This window comes from Amblyomma maculatum, chromosome 5 (assembly GCF_055883805.1).
Source record: "Amblyomma maculatum isolate TAMU_Amacu chromosome 5, ASM5588380v1, whole genome shotgun sequence".
Classification (NCBI taxonomy): Eukaryota; Metazoa; Arthropoda; class Arachnida; order Ixodida; family Ixodidae; genus Amblyomma; species Amblyomma maculatum.
This window is the reverse complement of record NC_139348.1, coordinates 73,504,132-73,524,752: the sequence shown is the minus strand read 5'-3', so window position 1 is coordinate 73,524,752 and position 20,621 is coordinate 73,504,132. Positions and strand designations below refer to the sequence as shown.

General features: G+C 44.5%; 1 protein-coding gene across 1 annotated transcript in view; it reads left to right on the top strand.

The window, feature by feature from the left end:
- LOC146188507 (protein 5NUC-like) overlaps positions 1 to 20,167 on the top strand; it is a 69,587-nt gene extending 49,420 nt beyond the window's left edge. Inside the window, exons 5-9 of the mRNA XM_084603814.1 lie at positions 2,208 to 2,405; positions 8,342 to 8,602; positions 8,918 to 9,076; positions 15,894 to 16,091; positions 19,897 to 20,167. Coding sequence (XP_084459940.1) covers positions 2,208 to 2,405; positions 8,342 to 8,602; positions 8,918 to 9,076; positions 15,894 to 16,091; positions 19,897 to 20,099 — 1,019 coding nt within the window. The 3' untranslated portion in view covers positions 20,100 to 20,167. The remainder of the gene's footprint in view (positions 1 to 2,207; positions 2,406 to 8,341; positions 8,603 to 8,917; positions 9,077 to 15,893; positions 16,092 to 19,896) is intronic.
- Positions 20,168 to 20,621: the final 454 nt, after the last annotated feature.

The following is a 20,621-nucleotide window of genomic DNA, read 5'->3' as shown; positions in this document are numbered from 1 at the left end:
CAAAAATTGAGAATCCTTTTTTTTTTTCCGCAAGGGCATCGATTCTAGCCTGCAGCGATGGCGTAGCTCGAACTACGCCAGTGACTCAGTGAGTAGCCTAACATCATGTTTATCAAGCATAATAAGATGGGAGCTGGGAGGTCTATATATTGCTTTAAGTATATATCAGATATTGTTAACGTATATTTTAGAGAACATAGCTTCATCGCCAGAAAGATCAGGAGATTTTAAATATGAAATTATATTTAAAAACAAGTGCAGCTGCAGCGCCACCTTTTCTCCTACAATGTTTCCTAAGCAGGGTGTAGTTTTTGGCATAAATTTTAAATCTATAAACATGTCTTCACACAATTACGCCTGGGCCCCGCCGTAGTGTTGCAGTGGATAGGGCGCCGGACTGCTGTGCCCAAGGACGCGGGATCGAATGCAGACCGTGGCGGTCGCTTTTAGGTGGAGGAGAAGAGCAAGGCGTTTTTCACTGTGCGATGTCAGTGAACCCTAAAAAACACCATGCGGTCAAATTATCTACAGTCCTCCTCTGCTGCGTGTCTCATAATCTGAGTCGTTTTGAGATGTTAACACCAAACCCAAACCAAACCAAAACCGCTATGACCAGCTTTGTGTGCAAGCAGCATACCTACAAGACGGGCGACTTTATACACGGCGACTTCACAATTATGGTGAAATTAGGCTTATTAATGCCAACATTTTTACTGCTAGTGGTCATTTACTTTTTTCACAAAGCGTATCAATTTTATTTTTGTCGATATCCCAAGCGAACCACTACCATCCAGGCATAGTTCCTAAGCATAGCTTAGCTTTAGGTTTGTTGAATTATCTTCAGCTGAACTTTTAAAACTTTGTCCTGATATTATGCACGGAGGAAAAAACTAACTCATGCTCGAAATGTTTGTACCACTCAGCTTAGTGCAAGCACATAGAATGAAATTTTTCTTTATGCAGCTTAATGTTATAATGGTTCCCGTGGCAACTATTTTCTCCTTTCTTTCCAGTCTGTGGTATCTCGCTACGCATCTTGCAGTAAAGATTGATTTTTCCTTTAAATATGTTTATTTTTATATTTTCGTAAGAGCTTGAAAAGTTTCCGCGTTTTCCTTTTTTATTCCAAGAAAATGAAGTTATACTTCTGAACCCTATTCTTATTCTTGTGAAAGGTACCCTGCAGGTGTGCCACTCTATTTTTCCCCTCAGGCTTTGTGGATTTGGAGTCATGAAATCAATGCATTAAAGGGAGTCCAATCGAGCTTCCAGCAATGTCATGCTTTTTTTCAGGCTTTTGCGACGTATTTTCAGCGCAGTATGCATTGCCTGATTAAACGATAGTTGATGGCAGCTGTCATATAAGTACGTTCCGAAAGAAGAGGGAGCATGCCATGCTAGCACGACCTAGATTTACCTCGATGTCACGATTCAAACTGGTCTTATTAAATCAACACACATTCTAAAGAATCCTAGTTGCAAAACAATCAAGGCAGCTGCAATAAACAGTAGTGATAGCTGCAGTATGTTAGTAGAATGGTAAGCACTAACCTGTACTATAAAGTAGAATAGGTTGAGCGCTGTGCCAGATGGCACAACGGTCATTCATGCGGGCCTATTTCTTACATCCCTGCATTCAGAACAAAAAATAAAGAAAAAGAAAACAATGCATACAAAGCATATCAGGGGGTGCTCTACCGCTTCATGAATACGGCTTGTGTAGCATTATTTTCATTCCCGCAGGAATAATTTACCCCAATGTTTATTGAAGTCATGTAAATGAAGCCTTTTTGCGCTTGCTGATGTCTGATATACTGTCACTTATGTACCCTCCCTCTCCTGCTTGGACATGCGAAATGTCAGCAGTATTTCATAAATAAATAAATAAATAAATAAATAAATAAATAAATAAATAAATAAATAAATAAATAAATAAATAAATAAATAAATAAATAAATAAATAAATAAATAAATAAATAAATAAATAAATGATCACCTCGGATCAAAAAGAAATAAAATTGAAAAAAAAGGAGAATATCCGGTTAGAGAATAACCCTCCCCCTTCTTTCATACCTGATGTTTCGTTACTAGGAAATGCGATACATTCATGCATTCATTCATAAATATTTGGTTTGACATGACTATTATGTTACGAGCATTTACCCCGTCGAATAAACTGCCGCTGCCTATTTTTCCCTTACTCGCAGGCACGCCACCAGTGTCAGTTACACCTGAAGGGCCGTACCCTTACGTCCAAAACCGATCAGACGGCACACGGTGCCTCATAGTCCAAGATTACCGTTTTGGAATGTTCCTTGGCTTCCTGGAAATTGAAATCGATAAAAATGGCAACATTACCAGGTGGTCTGGGAATCCCATTTTGCTCGGCCAGAATCTGACTGAAGGTAATGCCGATTTTTATTATTCGTATTTGCTCGCAGTAATTAGAGTTTTTCAGTTCCGTGTGTCATTGCTAGGTACCGTATTCTTTTGTCGAGAGGGATTTCCAGTGTTGTTGTTTGAATGTGATGCGCCGATCATGCTAAAAGTAACCGTGCTGTAGTATTCTCTCTCTCTCTGTCCCCCCCCCCCCCCCCCCCCCCGCCCTGCCCTTCATGGAAGTGCGGTTCCCGTCGTGGCCGATAACAGACTCTGCGTGCGGGCGAGTCCTGGCTGTTTAATAAAATTCACAGCGGTAAATATCCAGCTAGACCTCATGTCGTCAAGAAAATAAATGTAGATTTTAATAACGAGGTGTCATCAGCTGTTCGTTAGGGCGCACAAATTTTCCACTATTGTGACGTTACTGGTAGCTTTGAAAGCCGGAATAAGCAGTCTGGCCCGCGTACGCCATTGGGCTAAATATAAGAAATAAGGGCGTGTACATAACACTGTGTGGCCGTCAGTCACGCCACTGTAAATGTTCGCTTAGGCGAAAGGAAATCTGTTTTGAGTGGTTTACAAAAATATATTACTTTTAACCATTAAGTATGAATATCTTTTTCAGCGTTAATATATCCGATAAGAATAAGAAAGGGCTATCTGTTTTGAGCTAAAACTCCATTTCCCCAGACACTCGTACTTTGAGCTCAGCTCCCAAAAGGTGGGTTAAACCAGGGCCGAACCCGGAAGCGTAAAAGTGCAGTTTTACAGCGCGCAGACTTTGACGAATGACGCGGGAACCTGTGGACGTTATGTTCCTCTTGAAGACCGGCGTTTTCAAGAAGTCTGTGATTGCATATCGCTTTAAAATTATTAACTGCGACAAAGCCTCCTTCATGCGTAGGTTCGAAACACAAATTTTGGAAACTAGAAGGAAGAGCACTGGCACTGACGGGACTCCGCTTTACTGGCATTATTTGCAAAAGTTATGCTAACGACCCCCTTTTCCGCGGTCGTCAGGCGTTTCAAGTGGCCGCAGCGTCGTTAAACAATTTCACAATATAAAAAATGGAAGTCTGCGAGAGGCGCAGAATTGCTGCGCGTGAGGCTCGCAGCGTGAACAGCGGAATAACTGCTATATCCCCCCCCCCCCCCCCCCCCAATTATTCACGGCAGCACTTCTTCCGGAGGGAGAGAAACAGAAACAGACTCTCTCTCCCTCTCACTCTCTGCTCTCTCTTTCCAGAGAGAGGGAGATGGTGAAGGAAGCGAACGAGACTCTCTTTTTCTCATAACTGATTATTTATCACTAATTTAAATATGAAACGGAAGATTCTGCCCGCTATCTTCAGTGGCATCGCTATCGTTACTTGTGCTTGACCTGCCTGTACACTGGCTGCTTCCGCCGCTGCTTCATGAGTCGTAGTACCTCTAATAAATCCCCATCCTACAATTGGTAGAGGTGCCGGGGTGAAAACGTCAGCCCTGAAGCTCCGCAGCCACACTGTCTCCACACCAGGGATGATAGACAACGTGCTACATCAAGTCGTGCAAGCGGGCCCAGCTGTCATCTGCGCCGGCTACCTTCGCCAGCGGGACCCGGCTATTTTCAGCGCTACCGATAAACATGATGTAGAAGATTGGCTCACTTCTTCCGAAAGGGCGTGCTCCTAAAATATATAGGACGACAAGACCAAACTCAAGAACGCAATATTTTATCTTACCAGCGTGGCCAACTTGTGGTACCGCAATCATAAAGGCGACCCCCGTACTTAGCCTTCCGATAAAACAACGTTCACAAGATTGTTCGGTCGCCCGGCTGTAAGAAAAATACGCGCCGAACAGCGCTTCCGTGAAATAAGGTCATAGCTTGCCGGCGAACGCTTTATAAACTATAGAAGAAGTCGTCGACCTGTGCAAACGTGTGAACGCCAAAATGTCAGAGGCTGACAAGATCGAACGCATACTGAAGTGTATAGATGACGAAGCCTTCCAGATGTTGTTAGCGCGCGACTTGCGTACCACCAATTAAGTCTTCACGCTCCGCTCCGCCAAAGCTTGGAGGAGTTTCGCAAGCAGAGGGTGTTGAAGCGTCAGCCCCAAGCATACGTTTAACCGGTCGTCGCAGGGTGCCTGCAACCGCAAACCCCTCGCTGCTGCAGAAAATGCCTTCATTCGTAAAGATGCGACGCGTCAGCCATCCCTACTTCCTAGCCCTCAAGAGCAGATACGCATTTTGCCCCGGCCTTGCGACAGGCTATTCAAGAGCAGGTTGCTGAGGCGCTTCCCTCTGGCCACCAGCTGTCGCTGCTGCTCCTCTGGTCACGCCGATGCCGTTCCAAGACCGGTCGCCGCTCCTGTGATGTATGACAATGTCATACCCAGGCCTGTCGCCGGTTCTTTAATGACTTTTTCCGACATAGTTGCCCAACTTCGGCCACCTACTTACACCCACCGGAAGTGCCTGTGCAAGCGCCTGCACCCTATTTTCCATCGGCTTCAAGACCGCACAATTCCTGGCGCGCAACCGATAACAGGCAAATTGGCTACACTTACGGACTGGCTGGGCATATTGCCAGCTATTGCTGAAATCGCCTTCCAGTGTTAGTACCACCTTCTCAAGCTTCCGGGCACTGGTCTTTGACCCCTCATATTCCGCGCCTATTGTGCTTGCAGCAGGTCGCCATTTCTCACCAGACCGCTCAGCCCTCTCCAACCGCCGTTAACCCTTGTCGCGACTCCACTCCATCTCTCCGGTTTGACCGAAAACTTCACGTGAGGTAAACTATAGGCCGCAGTTCCCGAGGCGAGAACTGCGATCCCGTCGAACTTTCCAAGTCCTCATCTATCACCAGCCAGCCTTATTGAAGTTTCGGTTGAGGGCGTTTCAGTCATAGCCCTCATTAGCACTGTTGGTGCGAGATTTCTGTGATGGATGTAAAAGTAGATAGCTGCGTTAAGAAAGTCGAGACGCCAATTTTCAGACTTTCGTTGCGCACGGCCAGCGCTCAGCAAATCAAGTATTTAGCCAAGTGCACCGCTAGAGTCGTAATCTAGCCCTTGCTTCACACTACTGAGTTCATTGTGCTGCCAAATTGTTCCACGCGGTTATCCTAAGCTGAAATTTCATGTCGTCACGCTGCTATAATCGATTGTGCTCGCGCTGAATTCGAATTTTCTGCGCTTCCCGGGCCCCATGCATTATGCATAAATCCCTTGTCGCCGAAAACATCGACATTCCTCCCCCCTCTTCCATGTTTGTCAATATCGCTTGTGACTCTTTATGCGATACAACTGTCCTCTTTATGCCATAACATTTACTTCTGTGCCGAAAGTGCCTCCCGTTGCCCTACGGGGTACTCACTATCTCTGCTGGCTTCTCTGTGCAATGGGCTTGTACCTGTTCCCCTTCCCCTTACTTAGTGCCAGGATGAATACCTCGGTAGCCTACAACCCTCGCCATTGCTGCTCCCTTCGACTTCCATCGAAGTTCCCTGGGTCGAAGTTCAACTGTCACTCATCAGATCGACATCGGAGCCCATGAACCACTGCGATCGTGCCCTTATCGTATGTCTGCAACTGAGTGCCAGGTTACTGAAAAGCAAGCATTAGATGCTCCAGAACGGCGTGATTCAGCCCTCAAGCATCCCTTGAGCTTCGCCTATTGTGCTCGTTAAAGAGAAGGATGGCTCCATCCACTTCTGTGTAGTTATCGCCGACTTAATAGGATTACGAAAAAGTACGTTTGTTCTCTTCCACGCATCGACGACAGGGAGGAAAAGAATTCAGCCTCTTGCAAACAGCGCAGCGCTTCGTTGTCGTGTCAGTAACGTCGTGTGACGTCGTGCCAGCAACTAGACTTAATTTCCAGTTACTGGCAGGTCCCGATTGAAGCCGCCGGCCGCTATAAAACCGCCTTTGTTACTTTGGGACCTGACAGTAACTGAAATGTAAGTCTGGTTACTGGCAGGTCCCGGTGAAAGTTGCCGACCGCTCCAAAATCGCCGTTGTTGCTTTTGGACGGCCTGTACAAATTTGCGGTTCAGCTTTTTAGTCTTTTCTATAATCCTTTGACATTTGAGAGGATGTACACCATTTTGCTTGCACTCAGTGGAAGACCTGGTTCTACTAACTCGACGATATCGTTTTATCGTGACTTTGACACTCACCTCTAACGCCGAAGCACGTTTTTACCTCCCTTTCCGATGCCGGCTTGCAGCTAAACCTAAAAAATTGTCGTTTTGCTCTTACCAACTGACCCTTTTAGGACACGTTGTCTTCAAGGAAGGAGTTTTTCCAGACCACTTCTAACCTCAGGCTTCTGCCTTTCCCAAGTCTAGATCCATCAGACTTGCACAGCTTCCGAGGCCTGTACTTGGAATTTGTTCGGCTCATTCGAAACTTTGCCTCTATTGCTGCAGCTTCGGCCCAGATTCTGTCGGGCAGTTCTGATGTATCGCTCTGGTCACTGCTATGCGACGACACCTTCAATACGTTGCGGAACATTCTCACGACGCTACCCGTCCTGCGTCACTTCGACTTGACGGCTCCTACTGAAGTCCATGATGTTGGCCTCGGCGCTGTACTCGCACAGCAATAATCTGGCTTTACCGAATACGCAGTTGCCTATGAAAGCCGCACACCCACGGAGGCGGAGTTAAATTACTTAGTCTCTGAAAAATAGTCCTCGGCTATAGTTTGGGCTGTAACCAAATTTCGCCCTTACCTCTATGGCCGCCCCTTTGAAGTTTTCTGACAATCTCTCCTTATCTCCGCCAACGCGTCCGCGAGACTATGCATGACCGCATCAAGCAATACTACGAACCTGCTCTATTGCCTACGCCGTAAGTCGCCAGAGTGGCTCCTCTTCACCGCGAGGGCTATTGTGAAGATGAAGATTTTGCGCGCTATCTTCAGTGGCAACGCTATCGCTGCGTGTGCTTGACCTACCTATACAAAGTCAGTTCCCACTGCTGTTTCTCGAGTCACAGTAACTCTAGTAAACTCGCAGCCTACACTAAGTACAACTATCGGACATTATATACTAGAACCCCACCGATATTGCGCAGAATCTCGCCGATACTGCTCGCATACAGATCTTGCACACACTTTCTGCGAACGCCTCTCATTAGCTGTTAAAGGCGTTCGCCTTAAAATATCAGATGTCATGGACAGCATTTGCTTCTTGCAGGCTGCATTTCTAGCCAATTCTTTTTTGCTATGAACACTTACCGACAATGTTATTTCACGAACAACAGCATGCGCTGAAAAGAAAACAATTGATTTATTATTTATGTTACTCTCAGGCTGCAGAGTAGATACAGAGGAGAAGAAAAATTTACAACAATAAAAAAGAACGCGAAGCATAACTTATACAATAATATAAAATAATGTAGTTAAAAGTATAGTGGTTAACAAAAATTTCAGAACATAAATGATGTTTTGGAGAATAATATGAATTTAGGCCTCAAAATAGACTAACGGGTAAGTAATGAAGTCACGTTAAGAGGTTAATTATCGTTTTAAGGAACTTTTAAAATGAATGGTATCACTGATGATAGCAAATAATTCAGGTGAGGTAAATAATAAAGGTAATGCAAGGAAAATGAGGGGCTTTGTTGTACGGCTCTTTGTTTCGTCCACAACATGATCTAAAGCTATATCGTGAAAAGAAACAGTCTAGAGCTACCAACGAAGCCCTGTTTTTTGGTTAACCTACTTACGCCTGAAGATGAATTCTAAAACCCTAAATATAGGGCGCGCCAAAAAGCCTATCGCGCTCAGTTCAGTTCTTGCTGTCGGTCCGTGCAATACGTCATTGATTTTACAAGTTGTGCTTTTCTCAAGACCCCCGTTGATACCTGAGTAAGAAAATGTTCCTAAATTTACTTTATAAAACTCTATTCATTATATTTAAACTCTGTTATCCTTCCCTACTTTTCTCTTGTACATTTTTCAGACCAAGAAATGCTGGACAACCTGAAGCCATACAAGGAAATAGTGGACGCTGCGGTGAAGAAAGTCGTCGGTTCTACGAAAGTGCTGTTGGAGGCTAACAACAAAATGTGCCGACACCAAGAATGCAATTCAGTCAACCTCATGGCTGACTCCTTCTTCGACTACTACGCGAACAGAAACAGCAGCGTGCCTGAAGCGTGGTCCATTGTCAACGCCGCTGTCGTCAATGGCGGCATAGCGAGGGACTCCATCCTGCAAAAGCGTGAGTCCGCAGTGTTTAAATCTACTTTCCCTCACATTTAAAAACAAAAAGCAAAAACAATGCGAGTACCTTTTCTGTTTATTGAAGAAAAAAATACGCATAATTGACCAGATTATTTCGGGCGCTTTCCGAGTCGCAATTTATTTCAGACTGCTTTGTTCTGAGCGGCCCATACGCGATTAAATGCCATGCAGAGCACTGATAGGTGCCAATTTACAACGTGTAGGCTCTCTTGCACACTTTAATAATATTGAATATTTTGGTTACGGAAATGCTAGCACAGGGGTGAAAATAAAATACATATTCTTCTTGCAGCGAACGTCACACTTGGCGACCTTCTGGGGGCCATGCCTTACGACAGCGATCTCGTAGTCATGAATATAAGTGGATATAATTTGCAACAAATGTTCGAGTACAGCGTCGAGAATTTTACGTGGTATACGGATCTGAATGGGAAATTTCTGCAAGTATCGGGTAAGTGTCCTATGATATTCTCAGTTCAGTCGTTCAGTCGTGTCCGACTCTTCGTGACCCTATGGACCATATCACGCCACGCTTCCCGGTCTCTCACTATATTCCTAACATCACATAACGCCATCTGTAGCGCCTCAAGGATGCCATCTAACCATCGCGTTCGCTGCCTACCCCTTCTCCGGTGACCCTTAACCTTTCCCAACATCACATCTTTCTCCAGCGACTCCTCTCATCTCATCAGATCACCAAAGTAGCTGAGCTTTAACTTTAGAATTTGATCCTCCAATGAGCAGTCAGGGTTTATGGTCGACAATATCGACTGATTTGATCTTCTGGCAGTCCAAGGAACTCTCAAGAGTCTTCGCCAGCACCACAATTCAAACGCGTCAATTCTTCGGCGGTCAGCCTTCTTCACAGCCCAAATCTCGCATCCATATATCACAACTGGAAAGACCATAGCACGAGTTATACGGATCTTGGTTGGCAGACTAATGTCTCTGCTTTTTACTAGGCGGTCAAGGCTAACTATTAGCAGAATACAGAAAACATAAACATATGCATGCGCTGAAAATGAAAAGAAAATAATGCCCTACGTACGAGTTAAAACAACTTGAAATATGGGATTTAGCAGAAGTCGTTGCTCTCTAGGGTCTTGATGACAATGATAAGTATACGTATCGCGGTAACGTCCTGATCAAGTGCGTCTCGCCCCTACAATGCGCACGCCGACAATCTATTGTGATCGACTAATAGGCAAACATATATAGAATCTATTTTCAATACTCCCGCTGTCAAAAGACATAATCATAGACAGTTTCTTGAACGCAGGTAAAATAAAGTTTCATCCTACCCTGAAACAACACGGATACCGAGAATCTGCGTTCAAATACCTCGAGGTATGGACAAACGTGAGCTAGATATATACTGACAGGTATGAACAAATACCGGGCTAAGGTGAAAGTATGCTCAATATGATTGGTGCACAGTGTGATTAAATATTATAAATCAATAGTTGTAAGAGTACAGCTGTGTGAATCTAGGTGTCAATTTCAGTAGAAGCAGTATCTCCAGAACCAAAGGCTTCGAGATAATTGGATAATGCGGTAGCGTCAGTGGTAAATATTAGCAGAAATGGCTGCAATATTTATGCGTTGAAAAACAGACAGTGACCAAATGATTGAAGATTCCCATTCAAAGCCTCAATAACATCCACACAAAATGACAACCTTAAATAGTCATGATCAAAAGCACCCGGGCAGAAACACAGACCAGATAGGCGTTTACTAGAATATATTTTTTTCAAATAAACGGCAGAATTAATATATAACAAAAAACAACACAAGAAGTTGGCCTATATGTCACCCACGGCAAATGGTCTGGCAATATCTTTCCAATATTACCAGACCATTTGCCACTGAAGCCAATAGAGGATAAAGGCTGGAACGCGTGTTGGTCGGTATCAAATAGTTAGGCGCTGTTGAGTTAATCTAGATATTTTGTACGACCACGGTTGTTGAGCAACTGATGCTGTTAAGAGTTATATATCCGAAATGATGCAATTATTTTTCTTTCCAACTCTTTTTTGATGCCTAAAGAAATCACTGTACTAGAAAAGCAGTCTTGCAACTAGAATATTGAAAGTCAAGGCAAGGCCAGCTGAGGTTATGAAGGGTTTCTATTTCAAAAATCTAAATATTTTTAAAGCCTTTTGTTTACGCATAGCCCAGTATATACAACGTATTTACAGTGATGCTTCAATGATGCAAACTAAACATGGCTACAAAACCTCAAGAAATGGACTCCAAACGGCGCTTCTCCAAAGAACCCCGATTCATGCCACGTGATCATGTACCTGAGTTCTTACCGGATCTTCAAACTAAAATTGCTTAACTTTTAAGAGCCGAAAAATCAACGCTCACGACGTACTTGCCTCCCTTTAGCCAATGACAGAAATTGTGAACATACGCACTATCGTTTCTTTGGGTCAATGCTACTATTGTTGCCTCTGTTGCCTCTCAAATCTCTTCACTAGCTTCAAAACCTTCTTAAATGCTCTTGTGATAAAGCCACCAGCGTAACCCTTCTTTTTCAGACCTGTTGTTTGCCTCGACAAACTGCGATCGATAAGATAAATACTTGCAAGCGCTAACAAAACATATATGGCTCTACGATATCATCTTTACTAGCTTTTAATAGCTGTAAATATGGTATACTAAAGCTTTTACAGACGATATGGCCAACACAAGTGATGCGAAAACTCCGCGGAATCCGGAAATCGTATCATGACATCGCTATGGACAGCTACTGTGCCCAAGGATTCGGGATCGAATCCCAGCGGCGGTGGCTACTTTTCGATGGAGGAGAAAAGCAAGTGCCCTTGTGCTGTGTGATGTCAGTGCACGTTAAAGAACCCAAGGTGGTCGAATTTCCGGAGCTATTCACTATGGTACCTCTCATAGCTTGGGTCGCTTAGGGAGGCAAAAGCCCACAAACCAAACGAAAGCACTCTGAACAGCAGTGAAAAAGTTCAATTCCTGACCACTTGTGTTGAACAAATATTTACATAAAAGCCCATGCCAGAAAAAATCTCGTAAGCATGATTATGTAAAAAAAAAAAATTGTTTTCAAACTTAGCACGCAAGCTATTATTGCTGTACTTGCCATCATAACTCAAAATAATATTATCCTACATTCTACCTTTGGTTAACATGCTGGTCATTTGATCCTACTAAAGCAGATGTGAAATAGAAAAACACGATTTTCGAAAAACTAATAACTGATACGCCTTATCGTCTACAACGGCAACCATATCATTGTCTCGGGAAATGTATGTGTTTAAGCAGTTCAAATGCACACAAAGTACGGAATAAGAAAATATCCTAAACGTCAGCATTGAAGACCTGGTAACCACCGAAATTCAGTTTAATTAAGAATTTAACTGCCCACTCGGAGTTGAAGACGGGAATCTTCATTGAACATCAAGTGAGTTCAAAAGCACATAAAGATCTGAGAGGTTGACATTGATATATCCCTTGATGACATTTCACACCACTGAACGGAACGGAAGTTCAATGTTGTGCATCTTGGCAGCGCAGAATAATCCTAAAAAATCTACTTCAGATTTCAGAAGGTAGGAAGTAAGCTGCTCTAAGTTTCCTTTATTGAATCGTGTCACAGAGCAACACGTGGCATATTCCCATGGCGTTTTATGCGTTCAGGCACCTTAACTAATTTTAAATACACGCGCCCTTCTCGTCTCCAACTCGGAATGGGCAGTGGAACAACTTATTAAACGAAATCTCGCCGGTTGTCAAGCATTCAGAGCTGGCATTCTTCATGGGGATTTGATGAACAGAGGAAAAGCTTGCATCACCCATACACTAACGAGTTTCACTTCAAAGGAAATCTCATCAGTTGATACGTGTTAGAATGGCTTGATTTCTATTTTATTTCTGCTACTGTGGGGGGTGAAATGGCCTGTACTACATCCAAAAATCAGGTGTACGCACTGACTCCCGCAAAGCACCTGTGCTTAGGAACATCTGTTTGAGCTATGTTGATAGGTCTATCAATAAAAGGCTTGCTTCAAAAACGTTTTCGTTACGTCCACGACTACATATTTTCAGGCGTACGACTTTAGCTTTTATTGGTTCCCGATAAGTGGTGAGGTTTCATATTCTTCTCTAAAGTTTAGACAGATGGCAGAATTCAATTTCTAGACCTGTTTTTGTTCGTTCCTGATTGGTGGGGGCACAAATATTCGTCAAAGGTCTGCTTAAACCCCGACTAAAGAATGAGGCAGCTCACTTAAAATCTTATTATTCATAATTTTGAGGGGTTATTAGGCCAGCCGTTTATATGTCATGTGGTCACATGGTCGGTAAGAGACCGTCGGAACAAATCGCAAAGCTTAGTCGTTGCCCTGTGTGAACTCATATCCAGGGCTTCAGATATGGTTGTAAAGTGCTGAAAATGGACTTGAAGCAAGAGCCCACTCGCAGGGATTGAAACGCGTTGGTTGTAGTGCCGTATGTCCAGTTGTAGGCCCGCGGGATAAAACGATAAGAGGCAGGTACAGTGCCAGCGTTGATCTTCCTGCACGTAGTAAGCGTTCCTTGCTCGCAGTATTAAGACGCAATTTAGGTATAAAATCATGTGCCAGGAAGGCCGATTGTGCAGTCAAGCAAAGTTCGAAACTTATTTCGCGCAGTGCTTGAGCTGCGGATAGGTGCCTACTTTCATGTAGTGCGGTGCATATCGGAATGAACAGATGATGCGTCAAAAAAGGCTTGAATAACACTTTGATACTTGCAATAATAACTCTTCTAAATATCAGGTGACCTTGTTTTGCATCGTCCTTATTTTGGAGGCATAAACGAACAACAGAAAAAGAATAATGCGACTGCTCTACATAAATTTCTCTAGCAATATTTTCGTCAATTCGCCTGTTGTTACCTGATATGAGTTAGCAATTAGGTATCGACAGCTTAGTTGATAGCAATAAAAATTAATCTCGAGGTGTACCTTCCGCTAGCTAATTCTGTTTCATTGTTGGCTGTACACGCGCATAACGTTGTTCGGTTGGAAACTTGTTTACCGGTTATTGGTTTATTAAAACGAAAGCATTACTTCGCTATGTACACAGACTTCTGTCCGCAGACCGCGTCCGAAAAATTGTGCCCGCAGCAGTTGTAATTGAGAAGAGGTGGAGGTTAATGAGTGATGTAAGTCGATAGAGGTTGACGTAGTGTTGTATCTGAAAAATTATTTAGGCCAAAAAGGCGATTAGGTGATTAATTAGAGACAAATATAAACGCGAAAATGGTCTCACTAGCCAACGGTTTAGCGCCACATTTGAATGTATCAAATGCTAAAATAGTTAAGTCAGTCCATTAGGGCTACGTCAAGATGTATCAAATACTAAATGGATAATTAAATGGATAATTAAGGTGACGTCAAGGATGTGACGTGACGCAACCTAAGTCGAACCCCCCTCCCCCTTCAAAAAAAAAAAGGGCGTAGGAAAGGGTTGGCGCGCAATTTGAAAGTGCCAAAGACTAAAACGGATAAACAACTTAAGAAGTGAATAAATGTGACGTCGAGGATGTGACGTCCCGCAACCGAAAGTAGAGCCGGAAGAAGGTACAGTAAGGGATTGCCGTGCAATTCCAAAGTACCAAGGACTAAAATGTGTAAAAAAGAAATGAATTATTTTGATGTGGAAGATGTGACGTCACGCAACCGGAATCAGAGGAGAAAAAGGACATAGGAAGGAATTAGCACGCAAATTGAAAGTACCGAAGACTAAAAGGGATAAACAAGAAGTGAATTAAGCAACTAATAGCAACCAGAAGCAACCAACAGCAGCATCCGTGGTTTCGTATTACTCCAATGCAGATTCTGCAGTGCTATTTAAATTTGTATTGATAAATGTAGTCAACACTTGTCTTTTCTCAACCTTGCCTTTCTCCACGTTTGCAGCGGTGTCGTCGATCATGAACATTTGTAAGCTTGAAAACTTTCTTCACTAATCAAATTAAAATATTTGCGCCAGTTCTGAACAAGCGGTTAGTTTCTGAGTGTTCATCAGAATATATCTCCAAATATGAATGTTATCATTTGCAGAATCATAACGTTTCGAGCCACTGGACCAATATTATTCGTCTATGATCCTTTTTTTTTGCTTTCAACTGAGAGTCTACAAGACATAAGAGGAAGGATAAGAGGTGTTGATCGAATATTTAGGGGAATCCCTCAAGGTGGAGTAAATTTGTAATAATGGAGTAATTACTCAGCACAGTAATAATGGAGTAATTACTCAGTAATTACTCGAGTTATAGATCAATTCGCTCTCGCCCTACCATCTGTTCTGCTGACCGTCCTGGTTAGCTCAGTCGGTAGAGCGACTGCCCCGGAAAGGCGGTGGTGCCGGGTTCGATTCCCGGATCAGGACGAATTTTTCTTTAACTACGAAGCTTCTGAGAAAGCTGTATAGCTTTCCTTTGTAGCCGTATGGCTGCGCTTGGGTGGAGGCAATGAGTAATTACTCCCTTATTACAAATATACTCCACCTTGGGGGATTCCCCTAAATATTTGACCAACACCATTCCCACTTCGAGTTATAGATCAATTCGCTTTCACCCTACCATCTGATCTGCTGACCGTCCTGGTTAGCTCAGTCGGTAGAGCGACTGCCCCGGAAAGGCGGGGGTGCTGGGTTGGATTCCCGAATCAGGACGAATTTTTCTTTAACTACGAAGTTTCTGAGAAAGCTGCATAGGTTTCCTTTGTAGCCGTATGGCTGCGCTTGGGTGGATGCAATGAGTAATTACTCCCTTATTACAAGACATAAGAAACAAGATCTCAAGACCAAGGTTTAGAAGCGCACATGTCCGGTAGAATGTATGTATTAATAAAGATTACGTATGTTCTCACGGTCAAAAGCGAGAATGTGGGAGCTTTCGATCAGAGTGTAGAGAGCCTCCTGTGAAATATGCCAAATCCTGCATTGTCATCGGATCGGGGAACTATTGTGAGCGTTTAACCGTCAGCGTCCCGATGTGCATTTCCTGTCTTCATGCATACGATCGGCTGTCCTTCAGTAACTGAGTGCACGGAAATGAAACATCAGTGTCGGTCCCAACGAAGTAGATTTCTTTTAAAGCCCCGCCAAAAAATTATTTGCGTAGTCTGTATAAAAAATTGTGAGCGAATAATATGCTTTGATGTATGTTGAAAGTAATCAATCGATGCCTTGTGTTCTTTGCATTGACATCTTTTGTCTAAACGCTTCTTATTCTACTTCCGTTCTTTATAGGGGCACGTGTCGTCTACGACTTCAACCGACCTAACAAGTGCCGGGTCGTGTCGCTCAAGGTTTTGTGCGCCAACTGCAGCGTGCCAGTGTACGAGGACGTCGTCGACAGCAAGAACTACAGCATCGTGACCACCTCGTTCATCGCAAATGGAGGCGACGGATTCAAGTTCGACTCATCTGTAACTAAACGCACAGATGGTAAACTCTGTCAAAAACTTCTGTTTCGAAACACGATTCCATCGATCCTGCCGCGAAACATTTTTAGTGCGCAGTATTTCTGGCCGCAATCACGGATTTCGCTGGTGGCGGCCCGACGCCTGCCCTTGCGATATGCGCGTGATTTAGGCCCAAATGACATGGCGGCGACGCCGCGAGCCTAGGTGGTGTTGTGCTCATCGCGCGTCTTAGCCAATGAGAAGGCGGAGCGGCCTTAGAGCTGCAACCAATGAGAAAAATGGCATGTGTCACAGTTGGAGCCGTGCGGCCGTCACCAGGCAATGCTTTTCAAACGCGAATTACTCCGGACCGAGTAGCCGTGTTTCGCTTGCACAGCATCAAATTCGGACTCTTCCCTAGCGTCAGATAGAGATGTGCAGAACGACTCACTTCAGTGAGCGGCTCGTAAGGGTTCAATTCAGTAAAACGAATCGGCTCATTTGACCGGCGCACCGGATTACAAGTGCACATGGCTGTTTTTGTCGTCAGAGAAACATAAACCGCTGCCGCGTGGCAACTCCGCTCTGTCTCGATCGTTTCCTTTGCATATCAGTTCGATTCTCCCACCCCCACCCCCCCTCCACCCTCTTCTTTTCTCTGCCGCGCGTACATTTGTTTATTCTTGAGGATGTGCATAATGGTGGCGAGCATGCAATTGTGCTTGAAAGCAAAAGTAATGAGTTGTTATTACAACACAATCCATGATTGACCTCATTTTATTTACTTGCTAATGATACACGCTCGGGAAATGCACGAGCGGCATTTTCACGACTACGCTAATGAGCACAAATACAAACTTGGATGTACACTGCGTGGTAACCTATTTTGTTTAGAGACACGGAAGACAGTTTCAAAGAGTTTTGTTGCACAAGCGCACAATGCACGACCGTTGAGCTTTGTGAGACACAGCAGTAGATTACGAACGGCGCCATTATGTGCTAATTAAGACGTCATTACTTCGCCCTTCAGTGGCATCGGAAGTCACGATATAAAGCGTCTACATACGGCGAACATCGTATGCAAAGCGGACGAGTACGAGTAGTGGGTATTTAGAAAAGCCGGCTACCACTCATTGGCTAGAAAATGGAACCGCGAAAGTTCAGGGGAAAAAAACCCGGGTGCCAAGGAGGAGGCACCCTCGGAGACACCCGAAAGCACGCGGGAGGTTGCGACTCTTGCGAGGAAGGGCAGGAAGAGCGGGAATGCTGTTGCTTTCTCTCACTGCTGGTATATGCCACTCAAAGTTTGCCCGCCATAAAGCCCCTAAAACCCCTAAAGCCCTTATAAGGATCTTGCTCTGACGGAATGGTTCAGCACGGCTTATTGAACGAGAGAACCGAGCCTTCTAAAGAACCGCCGCTCAACCTTTACCAAGCCACGGCTCTCTTTCTCCTTGAAGAGCGCGGCTTAAAAGATCGGGCTCGCTCCTGAGCGACCCATCTCTAGAGTCAGTCGCTCCTTCGCCTTCATGGGCAGCAGACGTGCACGCACAGAGCTCCCTCGACATCGGCTCCGAGCTGCTCACCGGGCCACTCAGTGATAAGAACCACTGCAGATGATGTGACAAGAGCTGATGATTAGAGGTGTGCACAGACCGAAATTCTGAGCCTGGTTCGGCCCTGTACTTAAACTTTAGACCCGAGCCCGAACCGGCCCGACACGAAAGCGACACTAGACTGATTTTCGAACCAGGCAGGTCTTTGAAAAGCAAAATAGACTTACATGAGTTTCGCAGCACCGTTCTAGCCTCAAAATATTTCCACACGGTCGAAAAGGTCCATTCAGTCTTCCGCATCTTCAGTGGGCAATCTTTGGTAGATGGGAGCTCCTGGGGCGGCACGAAGACAACCGGTACTGTAGACTGGGTCATTGTCGACGTTGGGACCTTGTTCCAGGGTCGAACGGGGTCCGGCAGCCCATTGTGTTTAGGTTGGAGCCCTTGTAGTCGGCGGCTGGCTCGGTAACCTCTAGACTGGTCCCCTTGAGCGACAGGAATGATGCTGAGGTCTTCGCTTGAAAGGGTAGGCAAAGGGCAGCACCTACACCAGATGTCATGTAGTGGTGACGATGCCATTGGTAACAAATGAAGAGGCTTGAACTTCACTTGAACAAACTCTTTATTGGCTGGCTCAGAGCGCAAATAAACTAAGCAATTGGCGGCGACGATAGCAATAATCTTGCTCGGTGGTCGTAGAACAAAGAATTCCCGTCCTACCCGTCAACCTTCAATTCCAAGGCGACTAAAAACATCTAGATAAAGCAGCAAACGGCAACTAGGACAACCTGGAACATTGCAGAAACACAAGCGAGTGGTTGGAGTCTCCGAGACACATCTCTGTGCATCTTGCGCCACAAAGAAATTGATAAAGCTGCGTCACTCGACAGCGAGCACGAGCAAACAAAAAATCAGAATTGATCCGTGCGCCATAATCAGAGTGATAAGGCCACATGGCAGCGACGGCCGAGAAACGATCAGATAAAGATTTAAATGGTTCGTGGCACTATCAAGTGTTCTGCGTCATACGTTGAACTTCGGTCCTTCACTCCTTCTTTTCTCTTTCTATCTCCTGCATCCCATTTCCCCTCTCTCAATTTATGCCTTTTGGCAATCTTTTTGGAAAAGAAAGAAGAAAAATATTTGGTGCTTAAACAATCCCCCTTTTTCCCTCTGATTGCTACGTTGCCTGTTCCAATAAATAAATTGTTTCCTAGTCACCGCTATTTCCTCCTGCTCCTTGCACCTTCTTCACACTGTTTTTAGATTTTCTTTGTTCTAGCAAGAATAAACCAGCCGGAATGAACCCTCTTTTATAATTTTGAACCATGGGACCCACTGACACTTCTTGATTTGGTTTGGTTTGTGAGGTTCGGGGTTTAAGGTCCCAACGCGACTAAGGCTATGAGAGACGCCGTAGTAGAGGACTCCGGAGATTTCGACCACCTGGGCTTCTTTAACGTGCAAGTGACATCGCACAGCACACGGGAGCCTAGCTTTTCGCTTGCAACGAAAAGCGGCCGCCGAGGCCGGGATTCGATCCCGCGTTCTTGGGCACAGTAGTCGAGCGCCCTAACCACGGCGCCACCCGGATGGGGGGGTCTCTTCTTGCTCACGTTCTTACTGATTCATGTCGACGTGAGTAACATTTTTTTATAGGGATGAGAATGGGCGGGGAAAGCAGGTGGGCCCTTCTGTTCTTGACAGTTACAAAATAGAATACCGGCAAAACTTTCTTTAGGTGATTAACAGCCACTCGAAAGTCTGTTCTTGTATCCATTAACCAAGGTTTGCCACGGCATTTAATTTTAGGACCAGTGTTCCGTTAAGATAGATTTGTGATTTGCCTGGTTATTTTATTAAATATGTCTTTATGCGCCGATGATATTACACTATACTAGTGATAGAAACAAATATTCTAGCTAATTTGTGTCAATGTAACCAGTTTGAAATCAGGTCTAAAAAACTAATTTTATGGTCTTCATTCGCAACATAAATAACCGATTAATATTACTCTGCTTTACCTGGTTCACAACGTCACACTAATTTATAAAAGTACTGTACATGTTTTGGTGCTCTACATGGAGAACATTTAAAATTTAACATTTAACAAGAAGAGCCGGCGGCAGACGTTGATAATGATTTCCTACAGTGATCTTTGCACATGTACTACATGAATGAAATGATCATGTTTACTGTCCTCGAATTCTTTGTCTTTAAACATATCCTAGTGAGCATTCGCACTCTGTCTTCGGGCCAAAGTATAGTGCTGTCTGTTTTGCCCTTTTTTAGGTGTGAGCGCGTTCGACGTGTACACGCAGTACTTCACGAAGATGTCTCCGATCAAGACTCCGGAAGAAGGCAGAGTCATCATCGAAAACCTTCCAGCACGGCCCAACGCCACAACCACACCTCAACCAACGACTACAGCGGCAAAGATAGCAGTCATGGCCCGTGATAACTGGAGATCTATGCGACGGAATTACATCTGGTGACAGAATCGACGGTCCGCATCTAATAAAGGCCTACATTATGGTGCACACACAATCGCTGCCTTTGAACTCATTGTCATTGTGAGACATCGAACTGATCGAATTAAACGCAATATATAGTTGATCTAATAGCTATTTTCATTTTAAACTAAGTACGCTAACTCCAGTAGGTACCTGCCCCGCATCGTTTATTTTCAGTGGGTAGAAGAGCCACAGCGGTTTAAGTAACAGGATAACACAATTGTTTTTTTTTTACAGATCCGTGGGTCGTCTGCGCCGCTACGTGGTAGCAGCCAAAGGCCATGGAACTGTAATAGCAGCCACTAGTGTGCGCGTTAGTGGCAACAACCACCTATATTCAAAAAGATGCCGACTATTGTGCACGAGGTCGTGCGCGCGCATGCTCGCACGGGGCACCTTTCTTTTTTTTTTTCACGCTAGTGGACATTGCAGCGTGTAGTGTACGCGGCTAGTGCTATAGCACCTATTAAGGGGACTGCCCTTTCCGCTGATTCTGCTGTTGTT